Source organism: Pongo pygmaeus, chromosome 20 (assembly GCF_028885625.2).
Source record: "Pongo pygmaeus isolate AG05252 chromosome 20, NHGRI_mPonPyg2-v2.0_pri, whole genome shotgun sequence".
NCBI lineage: Eukaryota > Metazoa > Chordata > Mammalia > Primates > Hominidae > Pongo > Pongo pygmaeus.
In genome coordinates this window covers 784,785-804,716 of record NC_072393.2, presented here as the reverse complement: position 1 = coordinate 804,716, position 19,932 = coordinate 784,785, and the positions used below count along the sequence as shown (strand labels likewise).

The 19,932-nt window shown below is 62.5% G+C and overlaps 1 protein-coding gene across 10 annotated transcripts in view; it reads right to left on the bottom strand.

Annotated features, from left to right (window-relative positions):
• The window catches only part of ABCA7 (ATP binding cassette subfamily A member 7), a 28,551-nt gene extending 9,497 nt beyond the window's left edge, over positions 1-19,054 (bottom strand). For 5 of the 10 annotated variants that reach the window (XM_063658669.1, XM_063658672.1, XM_063658673.1 and 2 more), the window contains exons 1-34: positions 18,960-19,054; positions 18,412-18,558; positions 17,722-17,924; positions 17,546-17,639; positions 17,176-17,317; positions 16,972-17,084; positions 16,646-16,833; positions 16,328-16,408; positions 15,903-16,113; positions 15,681-15,820; positions 15,312-15,428; positions 14,406-14,573; positions 13,921-14,150; positions 12,738-12,914; positions 12,147-12,369; positions 11,794-12,015; positions 11,518-11,719; positions 10,228-10,338; positions 9,795-9,966; positions 5,929-6,060; positions 5,687-5,826; positions 5,395-5,532; positions 4,855-5,039; positions 4,695-4,767; positions 3,374-3,576; positions 3,066-3,114; positions 2,792-2,896; positions 2,555-2,709; positions 2,202-2,326; positions 2,018-2,116; positions 1,544-1,798; positions 946-978; positions 643-820; positions 387-556 (exon numbers count right to left, since the gene is read on the bottom strand). In XM_063658669.1, coding sequence (XP_063514739.1) covers positions 387-556; positions 643-820; positions 946-978; positions 1,544-1,798; positions 2,018-2,116; positions 2,202-2,326; positions 2,555-2,709; positions 2,792-2,896; positions 3,066-3,114; positions 3,374-3,576; positions 4,695-4,767; positions 4,855-5,039; positions 5,395-5,532; positions 5,687-5,826; positions 5,929-6,060; positions 9,795-9,966; positions 10,228-10,338; positions 11,518-11,719; positions 11,794-12,015; positions 12,147-12,369; positions 12,738-12,914; positions 13,921-14,150; positions 14,406-14,573; positions 15,312-15,428; positions 15,681-15,820; positions 15,903-16,113; positions 16,328-16,408; positions 16,646-16,833; positions 16,972-17,084; positions 17,176-17,317; positions 17,546-17,639; positions 17,722-17,787 — 4,697 coding nt within the window. In that variant the 5' untranslated portion in view covers positions 17,788-17,924; positions 18,412-18,558; positions 18,960-19,054. Of the gene's footprint in view, positions 1-386; positions 557-642; positions 821-945; positions 979-1,543; positions 1,799-2,017; positions 2,117-2,201; positions 2,327-2,554; positions 2,710-2,791; positions 2,897-3,065; positions 3,115-3,373; positions 3,577-4,694; positions 4,768-4,854; positions 5,040-5,394; positions 5,533-5,686; positions 5,827-5,928; positions 6,061-9,794; positions 9,967-10,227; positions 10,339-11,517; positions 11,720-11,793; positions 12,016-12,146; positions 12,370-12,737; positions 12,915-13,920; positions 14,151-14,405; positions 14,574-15,311; positions 15,429-15,680; positions 15,821-15,902; positions 16,114-16,327; positions 16,409-16,645; positions 16,834-16,971; positions 17,085-17,175; positions 17,318-17,545; positions 17,640-17,721; positions 17,925-18,411; positions 18,578-18,839; positions 18,875-18,959 lie in introns of those variants that run through there. The other 5 variants (XM_063658674.1, XM_063658678.1, XM_063658670.1 and 2 more) reach the window with 4 other exon arrangements.
• Positions 19,055-19,932: the final 878 nt, after the last annotated feature.

Genomic DNA, 19,932 nt, shown 5'->3' with positions numbered 1-19,932 from the left:
TGAGGACATGAGGGCAGTTGCAGGGTGACGGTGCATGGGTTGCTCAGAGCAGAGCTGAACACGCCATTGATGGGACAAAGGTCTATGGGGCAGTCAGCAGTGGCAGAGATGGCGGGGGCAATTTAGGGATGAAGGTGCCTGGGATTTGGCAGCAGAGGTTGTACAGGTCTCAGGCAGGATAAAGGTTGGTGGGACGAGGATGTGTGGGGGAGACTGGGGCCCGCTGAGCCTGAGGAGGTCCCATTTCCCTGGCTTAGGGAGCAGAGGAACAGTTTCTATCCTCCATTTATAAAGCAAGAGTGTGTCAGGGTTCAAATCCAGCTCCCACCAACCCAAACGACAGAGGAACGGAGGCAGGGTAGGACACGCAGGGTGGAGGGACTCACAGTGCAGCCTCAGACAGCTGCTCCTTGGTGAGGTTCAAGGGGTGGTTGAGTGTGGTGATGCTGTGGGCGTGGCGGGCCGGGCCTGGGGGCAGGTGAGCACGTAGGATTGCGTTGTTGGCTCGGTTGACAAAGGCCACCATGGAGTGCCAGCCTTTGTTGTTGAACCAGATCTGGGTGGGGGTCAAGGTCATAGGGTCAGAGCAATGGAGTTGGACCTTGCTGTGACAGGACACCCACCTGCCCCCCCAGTTCCCACCTTGAGACTGTCCTGAGCATCCAGGCTATGAGCCCAGGCTGTGAAGTTTTTCAGGACACGGTCGAGGGCCCCGCCAGGCAGGGGGCTCAGCAGCACCCACAACTCCTCCACTAGGCGGCCCAACTCTTGGCCCGAGGGCAGGCCTGGGTCTCGGCCCCCCAGCGAGAAGCCTCCATACCTGTGGGGCCGTGCAGGCAGGCAAGGGGAGCTGAGGGCCAGGGGGCCGGGAGAGCTCCCACGGGGCAGGCAGAGGGCATGGGAGTGGAACTGGGGCAGGGGACCCCAAGCTAGACCCCTCCTCACCTGACCTCATTCACCCACTTCTTAGTCTTCAGGCTGTGGGAGAGACAGACAGAGACACAGGCAGAGACAGGGATGCGGGACAGAGAGAGAGATGGTGAGAGGGGCCCGCAGAGTTAAGGGTGGGACAAAAAGAAGAAAGAAAGCCGGGCACGGTGGCTCCCGCCTGTAATCCCAACACTTTGGGAGGCCAAGGCAGGTGGATCACCTGAGGTCAGGAGTTCGAGACCAGCCTGGCAACATGGTGAAACCCCGTCTCTACTAAAAATACAAAAATTAGCCAGGAGTGGTGGCGGGCACCTGTAATCCCAGCTACTTGGGAGGCTGAGGCAGGAGAATTGCTTAATTGCTTGAACCTGGGAGGTGGAGGTTGCAGTGAGCTGAGATCACAGCTCTGCACTCAAGCCTGGGCAACAGAGGGAGACTCCATCTCAAAAAAAAAAAAAAAAAAAGAGGAGAGGAAGGTACGCAAGACTCCCAGCCCAGAGCCCCAAGCTGGGCATCCAACCCCTCCACTTCCTCCTCCAGGACCACAACAGCCCCACCAACCCAAGGACCCATGCTATAGCCAGGGAAACTTGAGTCCTGGGGCATGGCTTACCCCTGGCGCACCAGGCGTGGGTAGGTCTTGACCAGGAAGTCAGACAGGTTTCGGCCTGTCAGGTTCTGAATCACTTCCCCAGAGCCAGTCACTGCCTGGGGTGGAGGGGGACCACCAGCTGCAGCCGGGCAGTCGGGCAGCAGGCGCCGGGCACCGGGCTGGCTACACTGGCAGGCTGGGGACGGAGACTCTGGGGTCCAGTTGCCACTGGCCAAGACCTTGGCCACTTCAGCAGGAACTTCTGGCGCCGAGAACCTGCAGACAATGGGCTGTGCACACTCAGGGGCCCTGCAGGGTCAAGCTGAAGGTCTGTGGGCACCCAGCTTCTGGAGGCTCCTGGAGCCACAGAGGCTCCCAGCTTCCAGGTGGGCACAGGGGATGCTCCAGGTGCCCCCTGAGGCCCCCTGGCCAGGGACCAGATGGGAAAACTGAGGCCAGAGAGCGGCAAGGTCCAGGCCAACAAGACGCCCTCACCTGTTGGAGCTATGCTGCACAGGGGGCTCCTCCAGTCCTGCCTCCTCCAGCAGTGCCTCGAGCAGCCGGGCACGTCCAGGGTCCCCTGGGGCATCCTCACTGTGTGTGAGGGGAGATGTAGGGTCAGGGATGTACCCCCTGGTCCCTAGTCTTCCTGCCACCAGCCCCTTCCTACTGCACCCACCTGAAGAAGGACACCTGGGCACCGTACATGGTGGGACTGAGCCGCAGAGCCGGGTAGTGCCCGAAAGGAGGCACGATGAGGCTGAACACGAGGGCCAGGCCCACAAAGAGGGCAGGCAGCACGATCTGGGGGACCAGCCCATCAGCTGCTGCTTCCATCCACCCTCCAGGCTTGCTTGCATCTGTCCCTGCTCCTGCTCTACAACCACCCATGGCTCCCCAGTGCCCTCAATAAATGTGCTCCGGGTTGGGAATACACACGGGGGGAAGGGTTTGGATTAGGCCACTGAGTGGACGGCCCGGGTAGGGAACTCAGGGACTCCCATGCGACTCCCTGGTGCTGGCCCTCCTCACCTGCGCGAACAGGCCGCGGCGGCTGCGGCGGGCAAGCAGAAAGCGCTTGAGAAGCAGGGCCTGGAGCTGCTGGCGGGTCAGTACCCAGCCCTGTACCCGGCCCACGGCGTCTGGCCCAGAGCCCTGGAAGGCCTGGATCTCTGGGGCTGACCCAGCTGTGAGGGATGAGAGGGTCAGTGCTCATGCTGCTGTGGGGGGGTGGCTGGGAGGACCACAGGGCCACTGGGGAGGACTTACCTGGCTCCCCGTTCTCCAGCACTGTCTCCTCTGGCGGCATCTTGAGCCGCAGGGTCACGTCTAGGCCAGCAATGCCTGTGCATAGGTGCTGCCCGCAGCTGCCATCTGCAGGGCCATCAGGGGTCAGGGTCAAAGTTGAGGGTCACGGATTGGGGGATCAGGAGTCAGGTATGGGGTAAAGGCTATGCCTTGGGCCAGACTAAGCCAGGGATGGGGACCTGGCCTCTGGTCCCACTCTGGACCAGGGTTAGGGGTCAGGGAGCTGCGGCCGCACCCTCCATATTTGTGTCAGCAGCACACTCCTCCACCACCTTCAGGAAGATCTGGGGAGACAAGCAGGGGCTCAGAGCCTGGACACCCATAGGGAGAACTGGGGGCTTGTTAGCCCCCCACCCCTCCTACACCGTGGGTCCCCCAGGCCTTCCCAGGGGACATCTGAGCCACCAGAGCTCCTCATGTGCCATGCCTCCTCCCTGAATGTCCTTGCTGCTCGTAAACACACTCCTATTCATCCTTCAAAACACCACCTCCTCCAAGCAGCCCTCCTTCTGGCCCCACCTCACCACCACACAGGCCTCACACCTCCTCGAGGCTGGTGTCGGAGATCCCGTAGCCAGTGAGCCTCAGCTCCGCCAGCCGCGTGTCTAGCTCTCGGAAGAGTGTGGCGAAGCTGCCGTCATGGGCACCCGTGTAGGGCAGCACCAGTACCAGCTCGTGTGGCAGCTCCTCCACCAGCCGTGCCCCAGGCACCCACTGCTGTACCAGGGCCAGCAGCTGAGGAGTGCCTGCATGGACAGAGGGGTGCTTCAGGGAGCCCCAGCTCACGCCCCACCCCAGTCTCCCTGGGAAAAGGCATTGGTGACCTGTGAGGGGACTGTCCCTGCAGACAGAGATCAGGGTTAAGAATGTAGGCCAGGTGCGGCCAGGCGCAGTGGCTCACGCCTGTAATCCCAGCACTTTGGAGGTTGTGGCAGGCGGATCACCTGAGGTCAGGAGTTGGAGACCAGCCTGACCAACATGGTGAAACCCCATTTCTACCAAAAATGCAAAAATTAGCCAGGCATGGTGGAACCCACCTGTAATCCCAGCTACTCGGGAGGCTGAGGCAGGAGAAACGCTTGAACCCAGGAGGCAGAGGTTGCAGTGAGCTGAGATCATACCACTGCACTCCAGCCTGGGGGACAGAGCAAGACTCAAAAACAAACAAAAAGAGATCTTGAGGGCAGTGCTGGACCTAGGGTTGGAGGTCAGGGGTAGGTTTGTCTCTGGGCTCAGCCCTGGTTGGGTTAAAGGTGGGGTCAGTGTTCAAGTTCGTCTCATGGTTCCGGCTCAGCCCAGGGATGGGGGCATCATCTCAGGTTCTCAAGTGCTCTCCTCCTCCTCCTCCCCTCCTCCTCCTTCTCCTCCTCCCCATCCCCCCTCCTACTCCTCCCCCTCCTCTCCCTCCTCCTCCTCTCCTTCTCCTCCCCCTCCCCCCTTACTCCTCCCCTTCTTCTCCCCCTCCTCATTCTCCTCCCCCTCCTCCTTCTCCCCCTCCTCCTTCTTCTCCTCCCCCTCCTCTCCCTCCCTCTCCTCCTCTCCCTCCCCGTCCTCCTCTCCCTCCCCCTCCTCCTCTCCCTCCCCCTCCTCCTCTCCCTCCCCTTCCTCCTCTCCCTCCCCCTCCTCTTCCTCCTCTCACTCCTACTCCTCCCTTCTCCTCCCCCTCCCTCTCTTACTCCTCCCCCTCCTCCTCCCCCTCCTCCTCCACCTCATCCTCCTTTGCTGCCTCCTCCTCCTCCTCCTCCTCCTCTTCCCACTCCCCCTCCTCCTCCTCCTCCTCTTCCCACTCCCCCTCCTCCTCCTCAAGTTAAGGCACAGCCACCCCACTGCCCACCCGCCTTGGGTCTCCCACCCTGGCCCTCACCGACTCTGCTGCCCTGGCTGCCGTTCTTCTTTTCCTGCCCGGTGTCCACACTGCCCTCCATGTCAGTGTCAGCCTGCAGGCAGAGAGGCACCAAGTGGCTTGGCCTTCAGGGCTGAAGAGAGTCCCAGGGGTCAGGGGTCAGGAGAAGGCCGGTCCCCACCTTCTCATTGGTGGTCAGGGGCAGGCGGGCCTTCACCAGCGTCAGGTAGTAGCCGGAGCCCAGGTGACGGCGCAGGAAGAGTGGGGAGCCACAGCAGCACAAGCGGCCACCTGCCACCACGGCCACACGGTCTCCCAGCAGCTCTGCCTCATCCAGGTGGTGGGTGGAGAGGATCAGCGTGCGACCTAGGCACGGGGGACCAACCCACAACTACCATCAGGCCACCGGGTCTTTGCCCGAGCTGGGGCCTCTGCCAGGAGTTGTCTGCCTCATGAAGCAAACTCCTATTCATCCCTCAAAACATCATCCCCAGAACCTCCTTGTTGGAAACCTTTTCTGGCCCTTCAGGCAGAATCCAGGGGAACCTCTGGCTACCCCCAACTCTTACTGTCTCGGTATTTGAGCAGCAGCCCCTAAATGCCACAGCAACAAGTGGGGTCCACATGTAGCAAACTCCTACTCATTCCTCAAAACCCCATCCCCAGCACTTGCTTGTCAGAAGCCTTTTCTGGCCCCTCAAGCAGAATCCCCAGCTCTTACCTTCTCGGTATTTGAGCAGCAGCTCCCAAATACTGCGGCGGGAAGCAGGATCCACGCCAGCTGTAGGCTCGTCCAGGATAACAACTTGGGAGCCGCCCACAAAGGCAATGGCCACAGACAGCTTCCGTTGCATCCCACCTGGTAGACATGGGGAAGGGACCTCAGTGTGTCGCACCCAGCCTTGGGCAGGGTTACCTACCCACGTGGACCTCAGTACCTGGCATCCCCCTGCCTTCAGGATGAATTCCCAGGCCCCTCCCTGTGACGTGACCTCCCTTGGGGATGGGCTCACCAGAGAGGTGGCGAGTCTGCACACTCTGCTTGGAGACCAGCCCCACATCCTGCAGCAGACGGTCCTGCTCAGGGCCCACCACAGCGGCACTCAGACCCTTCAGCCGCCCGTAGAACCAGACGTGCTCGCCCACGGTCAGCCTGCGGCCAGTGCACACAGCAGAGTGACCCACATGGCAGGCAGAGTCCCAGAGGGCGTCCAGTCCCTTCCCACCGCGGCACTCTGGGCCTGCCGAGACGCACATGTCAAACAGCACGTTGTACTGGGGACAGACGCCCAGGTGGGGCCGGATGGCGGCCATGCTGGAGCGGACGTCGTGGCCCAGAATGAAGGCAGATCCACCACTGGCTGGGAAGAGGCCGCTCAAGATGGACCTGTGGGTAAAGGGGTCTCAGAGCAGCCCCTTCACAGAGCGCACCAGCAGTTACAGAGCATCTATTTTTAATTTCTATTTTTTTAAACTTTTTAATTAATTATTTATTATTATTATTATTTTTGAGACGGAGTTTCACTCTGTCGCCCAGGCTGGGGTGCAGCGGCGCGATCTCGGCTCACTGCAAGCTCCGCCTCCCGGGTTCACGCCATTCTCCTGCCTCAGCCTCCCAAGTAGCTGGGACTACAGGCGCCCACCACCACATCCGGCTAATTTTTTTGCATTTTTAGTAGGGATGGGGTTTCACCGTGTTAGCCAGGATGATCTCGATCTCCTGACCTCGTGATCCACCCGCCTTGGCCCCCCAAAGTGCTGGGATTACAGGCGTGAGCCACCACGCCTGGCCACAGAGCACCTATTAAATGCTACATCCAAAACCTTGTGATAGCCTCATTTTTATTTATTTGTTTTTTTTTTGTGACAGAGTCTCACTCTGTTGCCCAGGCTAGAGTGCAACGGCACAGTCTCGGCTCACTGCAACCTCCGCCTCCAGGGTTCAAGCAGTTCTCCTGCCTCAGCCTCCTGAGTAGCTGGGATTACAGGTGCCCACCATCACACCCGGCTAATTTTTGTATTTTTAGTAGGGATGGTTTTGCCATATTGGCCAGGCTGTGTCTCAAACTCTGACCTCAGGCAATCCTCCCTCCTCGGCCTCCCAAAGTGCTGGGATTACAGGCGTGAGCCACCGCGCCCGGCCTATTTATTTTGAGACAGGGTCTCACTCTGTTGCCCAAGCTGGAGTGCAGTGGTGCCATTACTGCTCACAGGGAGGGAGTGGTGGGGGCCTCACAGGGAGGGAGTGGTGGGGGGGACTCACAGGGAGGGAATAGTCGGGGAGTTTCACAGGCAGGGAGTGGTGGGAGGCTCACGGGGGGGAGTGGTGGGGGGGACTCACAGGGAGGGAATAGTCGGGGGGTTTCACAGGCAGGGAGTGGTGGGAGGCTCACAGGGGGGGAGTGGTGGGGGGGACTCACAGGGGGGGAGTGGTGGGGGACTCACAGGGAGGGAGTGGTGGGGGGCTCACAGGGAGGGAGTGGTGGGGGGCTCACAGGGAGGGAGGGGTGGGAGGCTCACGGGGGGGAGTGGTGGGGGGGACTCACGGGGGGGAGTGGTGGGGGGGACTCACAGGGAGGGAGTGGTGGGGGACTCACAGGGAGGGAGGGGTGGGAGGCTCACGGGGGGGAGTGGTGGGGGGGACTCACGGGGGGGAGTGGTGGGGGGGACTCACGGGGGGGAGTGGTGTGGGGGACTCACAGGGAGGGAGTGGTGGGGGGACTCACAGGGAGGGAGTGGTGGGGGGACTCACAGGGAGTGGTGGGGGGACTCACAGGGAGGGAGTGGTGGGGGGGACTCACAGGGGGGGAGTGGTGGGGGGGACTCACAGGGAGGGAGTGGTGGGGGAGACTCACAGGGAGGGAGTGGTGGGGGACTCACAGGGGGGGAGTGGTGGGGGGGACTCACAGGGAGGGAGTGGTGGGAGGCTCACAGGGAGGGAGTGGTGGGAGGCTCACAGGGGGGGAGTGGTGGGGGCCTCACAGGGAGGGAGTGGTGGGGGCCTCACAGGCAGGGAGTGGTGGGGGCCTCACAGGCAGGGAGTGGTGGGGGCCTCACAGGCGGGGAGTGGTGGGAGCCTCACAGGGAGGGAGTGGTGGGGGGGCCTCACAGGGAGGGAGTGGTGGGGGGGACTCACAGGGGGGGAGTGGTGGGGGGACTCACAGGGGGGGAGTGGTGGGGGGACTCACAGGGAGGGAGTGGTGGGGGGGACTCACAGGGAGGGAGTGGTGGGGGGACTCACAGGGAGGGAGTGGTGGGGGGGACTCACAGGGAGGGAGTGGTGGGGGGGACTCACAGGGAGGGAGTGGTGGGGGGACTCACAGGGAGGGAGTGGTGGGGGGGACTCACAGGGGGGGAGTGGTGGGGGGGACTCACAGGGGGGGAGTGGTGGGGGGACTCACAGGGGGGGAGTGGTGGGGGGACTCACAGGGGGGGAGTGGTGGGGGGACTCACAGGGGGGGAGTGGTGGGGGGACTCACAGGGGGGGAGTGGTGGGGGGGACTCACAGGGAGGGAGTGGTGGGGGGACTCACAGGGAGGGAGTGGTGGGGGGGACTCACAGGGAGGGAGTGGTGGGGGGGACTCACAGGGAGGGAGTGGTGGGGGGACTCACAGGGAGGGAGTGGTGGGGGGACTCACAGGGAGGGAGTGGTGGGGGGGACTCACAGGGAGGGAGTGGTGGGAGGCTCACGGGGGGGAGTGGTGGGGGGGACTCACAGGGAGGGAGTGGTGGGGGGGACTCACAGGGAGGGAGTGGTGGGGGGGACTCACAGGGAGGGAGTGGTGGGGGGGACTCACAGGGAGGGAGTGGTGGGAGGCTCACAGGGGGGGAGTGGTGGGAGGCTCACAGGGGGGGAGTGGTGGGGGGCTCACAGGGAGGGAGTGGTGGGGGGCTCACAGGCAGGGAGTGGTGGGGGGACTCACAGGGGGGGAGTGGTGGGGGGACTCACAGGGAGGGAGTGGTGGGGGGGGACTCACAGGGAGGGAGTGGTGGGGGGACTCACAGGGAGGGAGTGGTGGGGGGACTCACAGGGAGGGAGTGGTGGGGGGACTCACAGGGAGGGAGTGGTGGGGGGGACTCACAGGGAGGGAGTGGTGGGGGGGACTCACAGGGAGGGAGTGGTGGGGGGGACTCACAGGGAGGGAGTGGGGGGGGGACTCACAGGGAGGGAGTGGTGGGGGGACTCACAGGGGGGGAGTGGTAGGGGGACTCACAGGGAGGGAGTGGTGGGGGGGACTCACAGGGAGGGAGTGGTGGGAGGCTCACGGGGGGGAGTGGTGGGAGGCTCACGGGGGGGAGTGGTGGGGGGACTCACAGGGAGGGAGTGGTGGGGGGGACTCACAGGGAGGGAGTGGTGCGGGGGACTCACAGGGAGGGAGTGGTGCGGGGGACTCACAGGGAGGGAGTGGTGGGGGGGACTCACAGGGAGGGAGTGGTGGGGGGGACTCACAGGGAGGGAGTGGTGGGGGGGACTCACAGGGAGGGAGTGGTGGGGGGGACTCACAGGGGGGGAGTGGTGGGGGGACTCACAGGGAGGGAGTGGTGGGGGGGACTCACAGGGAGGGAGTGGTGGGGGCCTCACAGGGGGGGAGTGGTGGGGGGGCCTCACAGGGGGGGAGTGGTGGGGGCCTCACAGGGAGGGAGTGGTGGGAGGCTCACAGGGAGGGAGTGGTGGGAGGCTCACAGGGAGGGAGTGGTGGGGGTGCCTCACAGGGAGGGAGTGGTGGGGGGCTCACAGGGAGGGAGTGGTGGGGGGCTCACAGGGAAGGAGTGGTAGGGGGACTCGCAGGGAGGGTGTGTTCGGGGGGGTTCACAGGGAGGGAGTGGTGGGGGGACTCACAGGGAGGGAGTGGGGGGGACTCACAGGGAGGGAGTGGTGGGGGGACTCACAGGGAGGGAGTGGTGGGGGGCTCACAGGGAGGGAGTGGTGGGGGGCTCACAGGGAAGGAGTGGTAGGGGGACTCGCAGGGAGGGAGTGTTCGGGGGGGTTCACAGGGAGGGAGTGGTGGGGGGACTCACAGGGAGGGAGTGGGGGGGACTCACAGGGAGGGAGTGGTGGGGGGTTCACAGAGAGGGAGTGGTGGGGGTGCCTCACAGGGAGGGAGTGGTCGGGGGGCTCACAGTGTGGTAGTCTTGCCGGCCCCGTTGTGGCCCAGGAAGGCGGTGATGTGGCCCTGGTAGAAGTCCAGGCTGAGCCCCCGCAGGGCTGGCTGCAGGCTGCCAGGAAAGCGCTTCTCCAGGCGGCGAACGGAGACCCCAGGACTCAGGCCGGGCGGTGCCTCTTCCACCAGCACTGCAGAGATGGGGCGGACTCAGCCATGGAGTCATGGGGGTCCCGGGGCCTGCAAGTCCCTCAGAGCTGGGCTGTGGAATCCAGGACCTGCTGGGCCCGGGCCTATAAAAGCTGGGGGAGCTTGGGGACCGCAGTGTCTTCAGGGCAGGTGTGAGGGTTGGGGTGTGCAGGTCACTGTCATTGGCATCTGTGGAATCTCGTTTTGGGGGAGAACTGGGCATGTAAGTAGGAAACCAGCTATTAAGCCTCGTAGGGCCTCACCCTTTGGGTCCAGCGGGGTGGGGCAAGGGGCTGGACTCTTGGGGGGCCGAGGTCCACACCAGTAGCTCCTCCGAAAGGGAAAATTCCATGGTTCAGGGATCCCGTACTGGCCTGGGGGGAGGGGCGCGGGTTACTGCTTAGCCCACCCCCCGGAGTGTACCAGTTTTTTTTTTTTTTGAGATGGAGTCTGGCTCTGTCGCCCAGGCTGGAATCCAGTGGTGTGATTTCGACTCAATGCAAGCTTCGCCTCCAGGGTTCACCTCATTCTCCTGCCTCAGCCTCCTGAGTAGCTGGGATTACAGGTGCCCACCACCACGACCGGCTAATTTTTGGTATTTTTAGTAGAGATGTGGTTTGACCATGTTAGCCAGGATGGTCTCGATCTCCTGACCTTGTGATCCGCCCTCCTCGGCCTCCCAAAGTGCTGCGATAGCAGGCGTGAGCCACCGTGCCCGGCCTTGTTTTTTCTTTTTTGAGACTGAGTTTCACTCTTGTTGCCCAGGCTGGAGTGCAGTGGTGCGATCTCGACTCACTGCAACCTCCACCTCCGGGGTTCAAGCAATTCTCCTGCCTCTGCCTTCCAAGTAGCTGGGAAACAGGCACCTGCCACCACACCCGGCTAATTTTGTATTTTTAGTAGAGACGGGGTTTCTCCATGTTGGTCAGGCTGGTCTCGAAATCCCGACCTCAGATGATCCACCCGCTTCGGCCTCCCAAAGTGCTGGGATTATAGGCGTGAGCCACCGCGCCCAGCCCACCTTTTTTTTTTTTAAGAGATGGAGGTCTCACTCTGTTGCCCAGGCTGGTGCGATCACGGCTCACTGCAGCCTCAACCTCCTGGGCTCAAGTGATCCTCCCACCCCATCCTCCCGAGTAGCTGGGACTACAGGAGATTGCCACCACGCCCAGCTAACTTTTTGTACAGATGAGGTCTCACTATATTGCCCAGCCTGGTCTCAAACTCCTGGGCTCAAGCGATTCTCCTGCCTTGGCCTCCCAAAGTGCTGGGATTACAAGCGTGAGCCACAGCGCCCGGCGACTGTGCCAGCTTCTGGCCACACACCTGGAATCAGGGCGTCCAGGTATGAGGCGGCCAAGAAACCCCGCCCACCTGCCTCAGGCCCCGCCCCTCCAATGCAGCCACCTGCGTGCGTGTGCCAGGAAGCCCCGCCTTCTCTCCAAGGGAATAAGCCGCCCCCCACCCCCAAACGGCCTGGAGGCCACACTCCTAGCTCAGCCTCCTGCAAAGCAGGTGCGACCCGGCACGGAGCCCCGCACCCTACGGCCCACCTGGGCACACAGCTTCCAGGTACCAGGTGGCGAGGCCGTAGAGCGCCGCGTCCAGCAGCAGAAGGCCAGAGACCTGGGCCAGGCTGAAGACGTCTGCCGTAGGCCGGGTGCCCACGTTGTGCCACTGCGCGCCCTCGCCCTGCTCCTCCAGCAGAGCCAGGCTCTCGCAGCCAAAGCCGAAGGCCACGGGCGACAGCAGGCTCTGCGGAAAAGCGGGAGGTCAGTGAGCAGCCGAAGCGGGGGGCGTCCCCCATCCACGCCCGACCCGGCTCTCACCGCGGCCACGCGGCCACCCGCGGGCAGCCGGTCCCGCCAAGCCACACACAGCACGTAGGGCAGGTAGAGGGAGAAGTAGGTCAGGCCGCCGCAGGCCGCAGCCAGGTTGGCGCGGGAGAAGAAGGCGCTGAGCAGGAAGCTCTGGGTCACCGTGGCCACCGCGAAGGCTGCCAAGAACAGGAAGACCACGCCCGGGTGGCTGTAGGGGAGGATGTCCCCCAGCTGTTGGAGGCGACGAGAGCTCAGGGTCCAGCTCTTGGACTGGCCTGGGGGCGCGCACCCACGCGGGCCGCCCCTGCCTGCCACCCTCCCGCGCACCCATTCTGCAGCCGGGCAGGCTGAGGCGCCCCCACCTTGAGCACCAGAACCAGCAGCGCGGCGCTGAGCAGGAAGGGCCCGAGGCAGCTGAGGAACCAGCCTAGCCAGAGCACTGCGCGGCTGAGCCCCATGGCGCGCATGGTGTCCCGCAGCCGCGTCTCCTTCTCCCGCACCACGGCCTTCACTGTCAGTGTCACGGAGTAGATCCAGGCCAGCGTCAGGAAGAGCGGCAGCGACCGGCTCAGCACACGCAGGAACCTGGGGTGGGGACGGCTGGGGTGGAGGCTGGAGACCCTCCGCAGACCCCCACTCCGCCCACCATCTGGCACGACTGGTTCGTGTCCCGGGATCTCAAGGCGGGAAGATTCGCCTCCCTGTTCCTTGGACCCTGATCCAGCCAGCCTCTGGCTCTCAGGCATCAGCGCAGGCCAGGCTCTCCCTGCGCCGGGGGCCCCCAGACCCTCAGAGTCCCCTGCTCCTCCCGCTGTAGCAGGTCACGTGGAGTGGTGTAAAGGTGCAAAGTTCGCAGCCTGGACCGCAGGAAGGTTCCCAACAGAGCCCGGGCCCACCCCAACACCCGGGACCTTCCCGCCGGGGGAAGAGCGGGGAGGGGTGCCAGAGCTCACACATCGTCCACATAGCACGGATAGGGCATCTGCTGCAGGTAGAGGCCGGCCCGGGGGTTGGCGCCGCTGAGCACGCGGACGGCTGCGCGCTCCACCAGGTCCTGCAGGTACACGAAGCCGCCCCACACGTAGCGCAGGTCGGTCAGGGGGTCCGCAGCTGGGCCAGGGTCCCAAAACCTGCGAGAGGGGCATGGTGGCCGGTTGTAGGGAAGGGCTAGAAACTCCCGGGGCCCCGCCCTGAATAACTTTTTTCTGAGACAGGGTCTTGCTCTGTCACCCAGGCTGGAGTGAAGAGCTGCAATCATAGCTCACTGCAGCCTTGACCTCCCGGGATAAAACGATCCCCCCAGCTCGGCCTCCCAAGTCGCCTGGCTAATTTTATTTATTTATTTATTTATTTATTTATTTATTTATTTAAGACGGAGTCTCACTCTATCTCCCAGGCTGGAGTGCAGTGGCGCCATCTCGGCTCACTGCAACCTCCGCCTCCCGGGTTCAAGCGATTTTCCTGCCTCAGCCTCCTGGGTAGCTGGGACTACAGGCGAGTGCTACCACGCCCGGCTAATTTTTTGTACTGTTTTTTTAGTAGAGACAGGGTTTCACCGTGTTAGGATGGTCTTGATCTCCTGACCTCGTGATCCACCCGCCTAGGCCTCCCAAAGTGCTGGGATTACAGGCGTGAGCCACCGTGCCCAGCCTCACCTGGCTAATTTTTAAAGATATTTTCGTGAGGTTGGTGGGGGAGCGGGGCGGGGGGGAGGCGGTCTCACTATGTTGCCCAGGCTAGTCTCGAATACCTGTCCTCAAGAGATTCTCCCAGTTTGGCCTCCCAAAGTTCTGAAATAACAGGCAGGATCTACTGTGCTCAGCAACCGGTGAAATTTTAGCTCCACCCTTATTCCAGGGGCCTAATAACATACCTGGCTCCGCCCACCATTGCCCTCAACCTATACCTGCTCTCATCTTATCTCAGGCCCATGGCCACGCCCCTCATGTACCTAGGCCCCGCCTATCACGGGCCCCTATTGGTCTAAGGAGCCCTGGGCTCTGGCTACCATACCACCGTTGATACAGCCCAGATCCTGTCTATCATGGTCTCCAACAGGCTGAATGCTGCCTGGCCCCACCCACCACGCTCTTGGCCCCGCCCAGTCCCTCCTCCCCACCCCCTCCCTCGCCTGACCTGTCCCTGATCTTATTGGTCCTTGTGACCACATCAACGTCCATGCGGATTTTGATGCGCACGTGGCCGGGGCCCAGGTCTGGGGTTGGGTGCTCTGTTGGGTCTGAAGAGTCCTCAGGTCCCAAGAAGACGACGCCGGCCCAGAATCGATGTTCCGCGAGCAGTTGCAGGGCCCGCGACACCAGGGCTGCCTCTGAGGGTGCCGCCTCCAGCTTGTCCAAGGACAGGCACTGTGGGATTCGGGGGTGAGTCCTAGGCGCTGGGGTCCGCCTGCCTCCTAGACCACTCCGCTCCTCCCCCGGACCTCGGGGCTGGGCCGTGTTTTCCCCCCGTAGGCCCACGGCCGGCTCCCTCCTGAGATCTCTACAAATCCCAGGCTCTTACTAGGGCCAGGCCCGCCTCCCCCTGGGAACACCAGGGTGGGAACACTAGGATGGGCCCTGCCTCCCCACTGAAACAGACCCCGCAGGTGGACGGGCCCTCACCTCCGTCACTCGGCCCAGCGTGCCCACCAGGCGCCCCACATCAGCATGTGCGTCCTGCCAGCTGTAGCCACCGCTCCCAGGGTCCAGAAAGGATCGCAGGGCCTCCATGTGTTCCCGGCCTCCAGGTCTGGGCTGCCTTCTTCCTTCGTCCTGCATTTTCAGGAGCCGCTGGGGGGCACAGGTGAAAGTGAGAGTCTGGGTCGGGCACAGTGGCTCAGGCCTGTAATCCCAGCACTTTGGGAGGCCGAGGCGGGCGGATCACCTGAGGTCAGGAGTTCGAGACCAGCCTGGCCAACATGGTGAAAGCCCATCTCTACTAAAAATACAAAAATTAGCCGGGAGTGGTGGCGCATGCCTGTAATCCCAGTTACTTGCGAGGCGGAAGCAGGAGAATTGCTTGAATCCGGGAGGCGGAGGTTGCAGTGAGCCAAGATCTTGCCACTGCAGTCCAGCCTGGGCAACAGAGTGAGACTCCATCTCTTAAAAAAAAAAAAAAAAAAAAAAGCAGGGTGTGGTAGCTCACGCCTGTAATCCCAGCACTTTGGGAGGCCGAGGCAGGTGGATCACAAGGTCAGGAGATCGAGACCATCCTGGCTAACATGGTTAAACCCTGTCTCTACTAAAAATAAAAATAAAAAATCATCCGGGTGTGCTGGTGCGCGCCTGTAGTCCCAGCTACTCGGGAGGGTGAGACAGGAGAATTGCTTGAACCCGGGAGGTGGAGGTTGCAGTGAGCCGAGATCATGCCACTGCACTCCAGCTTGGGCGACAGAGCGAGACTCCAACTCAAAAAAAAAAAAAAAAAAAAAAGTGGGGGTCTGCACGGAGCCCACCTTCCCATCCACCGGGCCTGTCTACCCTCCTCACTGGGGAGCCACATCCCACCTCCCCAGCACCCCCGCACACCTGCAGCATGGCCACATTGGAACTGTCATTCATGAAGGTGAAGATCTGGGGTCCCAGCATCTCCCACACCTCCTGGACATCCCTCAGCAGGGCGAGCTCCTCAAAGGTCCGGTTCACCTGTGGACAGCACCCCCTCCACTGATGACCCTCTCCTCCTCTGAGGACCTCTGCCCACCCTCTGCCTCCTCTGCCTTGCTCCTGCATGTGCCTCTGATCCTCTGCACATGCTGATCCCCTCCATCGGCTAACTCCTACTTCTTCAAACCCAGTTTCCGTGACCCTCCGGCCTGGCCCTGGCCCACCTGGACTGAGGGTACTGAATGGGCTCTGGCCGCCACCCTCCCACCCCAGCATCCAGGCTGCTCCCACCTGGGCCATGAGCTTCCAGGTAAAAGGTGTATCTGGTGCAAACAGTAGCTTCCCCAGGATCAGAGGCTTCAGGCGTCTCCAGAGCAGGCGGGACAGCGGGTGGCTGTCCACTGCTCCAATCAGCTCCGAGCAGGCGGGGCCTGGGATGGGGGTGCCATGAGGCCCTGCCCCCCTGCCCACAGCTCCACTTCTCAAGAGGGGAAACCAAGGTCAGTCACTCACTCAGGCTGCTATCTGGCAGGGCCGATTCTGGCTCCTGCCCCACCAGCTCCATCAGGTCACTAGCCTCGTACCAGTTGAGGGAGGGGCCCACTGTGCTGCTAGGTCCCCTGGCACTGCAGAGGGCCTCTGACAGCAACTCCAGGGGGCCACTGGTCCCTCGGGGTCTCTGCAGCAGTGCCTGAAGCTCCATCAGGCTGCGCAGCGCCAGGAGCTAGAGAGAGGTTACCAGATAGAGCTGGCAATGATCCCACCTCCAAGCCCTAACCAGGGCAGGGCACTGGGCCAGGGGCAGCCTCTCCCTCTTGCTGTCTAATTCTCCTGAAAACCCACCCAAGGGAAGTGCCCGGGCTGCCCCAGACCCTCCCGGTGCAGGCTGCCTGCCAACGTTGCCTCCATGGGGGTTGAGGATGAGTGGGGCCTCGTACCTCCTGGGCCAGGTCCTCAGCTGCTTCCAACAAGCTGTGCAAGGGCTCCTGGGCTTGGCCCAGTGCCAACCCCAGCGATTCCTGGGAAGAAAGACCACAAGGGTTACAATGACTTTGAGCTCTCACTAGAGGTCCAGCGCTCTGGCCAGTTCCCAGGCAGACCATACTATCATAGCCCCCACTTTACAAATAGGGAAACTGAGGCTCTGAGAGGCAAAGGGACGCATTCGAGATCTCACAGACTTCATCACTGGGTCAGACACACTCTGTCTGGGCCCAGACAGGACAAGCAGCATCACCACAGGGACCAGGGACAACCTGGATGCCTGGAACGAGAGGTCCTTGGCCAGGGGTGGGGCAGTGCCAGGACATCTCCAGTGCGGTGTTCCAGGAAGTCAGCGCGGTCCCGCCCCCACACCCTACCGTGCGCAGCAGTGACGTCAGCAGCTCCGCGACATCCAGCATGGGTGGTTCCAGCGGAGACCGCTTGGTTGGTTGAGGCTGGGCTGGGGGAGGAGCGCAGGGGAGCATGGGGCTGGGGCAACGTTGGCCTGAGGCACCCACCCCCACCCTGTGCCCATTTCACTGCCCGGCAAGTTGAGGCTCAGAGCTCAGCCCTGCCAGAGGCCCCCCGGCCTCCTCACCCGTGCTGCGTGCAGCCCTCAGCGTGGCGATCAGCTTCCCTAGGCCAGCCAGCATCCTGTGGGCACTGGCCCCTCCCAGCACAGTGCGGGCATCGGCTAGCAGCCGGGAGACCCTGGGGACAGAGAGAGGGCAGGAGGCGGGGTTCCGGCCGGCATTGCAGCCCCAAGTTTGCAGGCCGGCCGCACCCACTGCCTCTGGCTCACAGGGAGTCGTTGAAGTTGCTCAGGCGCCCGGGCTCCTCGCCCGGGGTCAGCTGCGGAAAGCAGGTGTTGTTCACGTTACAGATGAGACCCTGGAGCCAGGGCACGGTGCCCGCCGATGGCAGTGGCTTGTTTGGGAAGTGGCCTGCGGGGAGATGCCTGGTGCTGAGGCCCTGTGGACTCTGCCTGACTCCACCCCCATCGGGTCGCCCGGCACCGCTTGCATGCCTCCAGCGATGGAGAGCTCACTCCCATGCCATGTATTGGCGGCCTGGTGAAGGCTCCCTGACGTGCACTGGGGATCCCTGTGCACGGGTGACCCATCTGCCTTCCCCTACACACACAAAGTGCCTGGTCCCTGGGGGGGGCTCACATTCATGGTGCTCCAGGGGCGGGTGGGAATGGCGAACAGCCACCAGGATGAAGAAGAGGAAGAGCGGCCACAGCAATTCGACCAGGAGCTGGACCTGGGGGAGAATAGGTGGAAGATGGTGGGGGACAGTGGGGGCTGCCTGCCCACCCGGCCCTGGCCGCACACTGGGGCGTTACCGGCTGTCTCCGGCGATACATGAAATTCTTCCAGAGCAGCAGCCTCAGCTGTGTCCAGAAGGCCATGGTGAAACTGGGCAGGGGACGGGACAGAGAGGTCAGGACAACGGTCGGGCTGAAGACGTGCGGTGCGGCTGCGGGCAACTCCCTGCCCCTTTCTGAACCTCATTCCTCTATCCCACAGCGCAGGGTTCCTGGAAGCTCTGATTAGAACGAGGCAAACAGAAGTCACTTGATAAAGGGGCTCCGCTACCCCAGGGATGGAGTAAACCAATGGGAGCGCAACCCGCAGCCATCCTCGCATCGGATTGGCTGCCAGGACTGTCGCTCTGAGCAGGGCTGACAGCTGGGGACTTAAAGACCATCCCCTAATCCTCCAGGGACCGAGTTTGGGCTTAACGCTTTCGTCACCAGGCTCCACCCCAAGCCTCACCTGGAAGCCTCTTCCAGGTCCTGACCCCCAGCCTCCTGCCTGACCCAGCCCAGGCAAGGGTTCCTTTCCCCTCACTGTTCTCCAAAGATAACAGCAACGAATATTGGCAGCGCTGGACATTTCACACGCCCAGCGGAAGGGCTGGACTATCACCCCACTCTACAGAAGTGGAAACCGAGGCCCAAGAAAGCAAACCCAGGCACCCAGAGAGACAGGCAGTCGCACAGCTGGAGGCACGACCCCGGTTCTGCCCACACCTTATGTAGCATTGATCGCTCAGAGGGACCGCGGGAGCCAGAGAAAGAGTCAGGCGAAGGGGCTGGGATAGAGACTCCTGGAGCCAGCGATTCCTGATCTCTTTTCCTTGGGCCAGTCCACTTGTGACACAGATGGAGAATCTGACGCTGACAGAGGGGCAGGAAGTTGCTAAAGGTGACCAGGCCGGAAGTGGGACCTCAGACCCAGACCCTTAAGCCAGGGTTCTTTCCTTTACATCAAGCGGGACTTAGGATCTGGGGGAGCGGCCTCAGTTTCTCCATTTGTAAAACGGGGTAAGGGGGAGTGCAGGAGTTCTAACGGGCAGGGGGCTGCAGGTGTGTGATCGGCAAAGGCCCTCTTAAGGGTCCCAGATGTCCGATGTCCCTCTTGAGAATTAGTGGTCAATTCAGCCGCCGTCAACACTCACCGGAAGGAAAGGAAGGGTCAGAGGCTGGACCCCCTAATTCCCAGGGAACTTGCGTCCCTCCCGGCCCCAACCCCCCATTCTCGAGTCTCGGGCCTTCCTGCCTCTCCGAGTCCTTCTCACCGTTCCAGGGGCTCCGCAGCTCTTGCCGCCTTCCCTCCGCCCAGCAGCAGGAAGGGAGCGCGCCGCCCCTTAAGCCAAGCGCGCTAAGCTTGCCCGAGCAGGTTGCAGCGCCGGGGCACGCCCCTGCCTCTGCACGCTACTATTGGGCGACCTGCCCGTCACTCATGGGCCTGCTCCGTCGGAGCTGCGCGAGCCAAGGGAGGAGGCGGGATCACAGAAGGGCCTCGCCTAGCCGGGTTTCTTAAAGGGACCGCCCGGCTCTTGCTGCATCACCGTAGGGTGGCGGAGTGCCCGGCAGGTACCAAGCGGGCCGGCCTCCGGGAACGAGGCTGCGCTGTCTTTGGGGAGCCAGGCTGCCTCCCCACGTTGCATAGCCGGCTGCAATACCGCAGCTCCGAATTGCAGGACTTCCCTCTGTCCCCGCTGTCCCCAGGGCTGGCCAGGCTCCCTCTAGTCTAGTCCAGACTCTGGGACTCCACTAGTCCATCTGTAAAGTGGGGGTTTCACTAGAGTCATTCATTCATTTATTCATTCCACGAACGCTCCTCGGCTTCTGCAGAGGATGGCAGAAGAGGGAGGGGGCCCCCAACATTCTAGAGTCTCCAATTATAGTGGCTACCCTGATTTTGAGGAAAACCCGTTTCCCACTCTGGAAGAAGAGTTGAAATAAACTCTTCAAGCTGGAGGTGAAGCTGAAATGGGAGCGTGTGGGTCCACAGCTTTGAAGGCGCTGGGGAGAGTGAGAGGCGCGGGGAGGGCTCCCGCGGCAGGAGGTGGCATTGCCGTTGGGGCTTTGAGGATAAATAGGAGTTCGCCAACGGGGAGACATCCAGGCTGAGGCCACGAGGCTTGCGCTGTAAGGTAGGGTGCAGCCAGAGCGCATGGGGGGCCTTTGAGGGAACTGCCTCCTCTCCAACCGGCCAGGAAGCCCAGCCTCTCCCTCTACCCCAAGTCCCGGCCCTTCAAATCATTC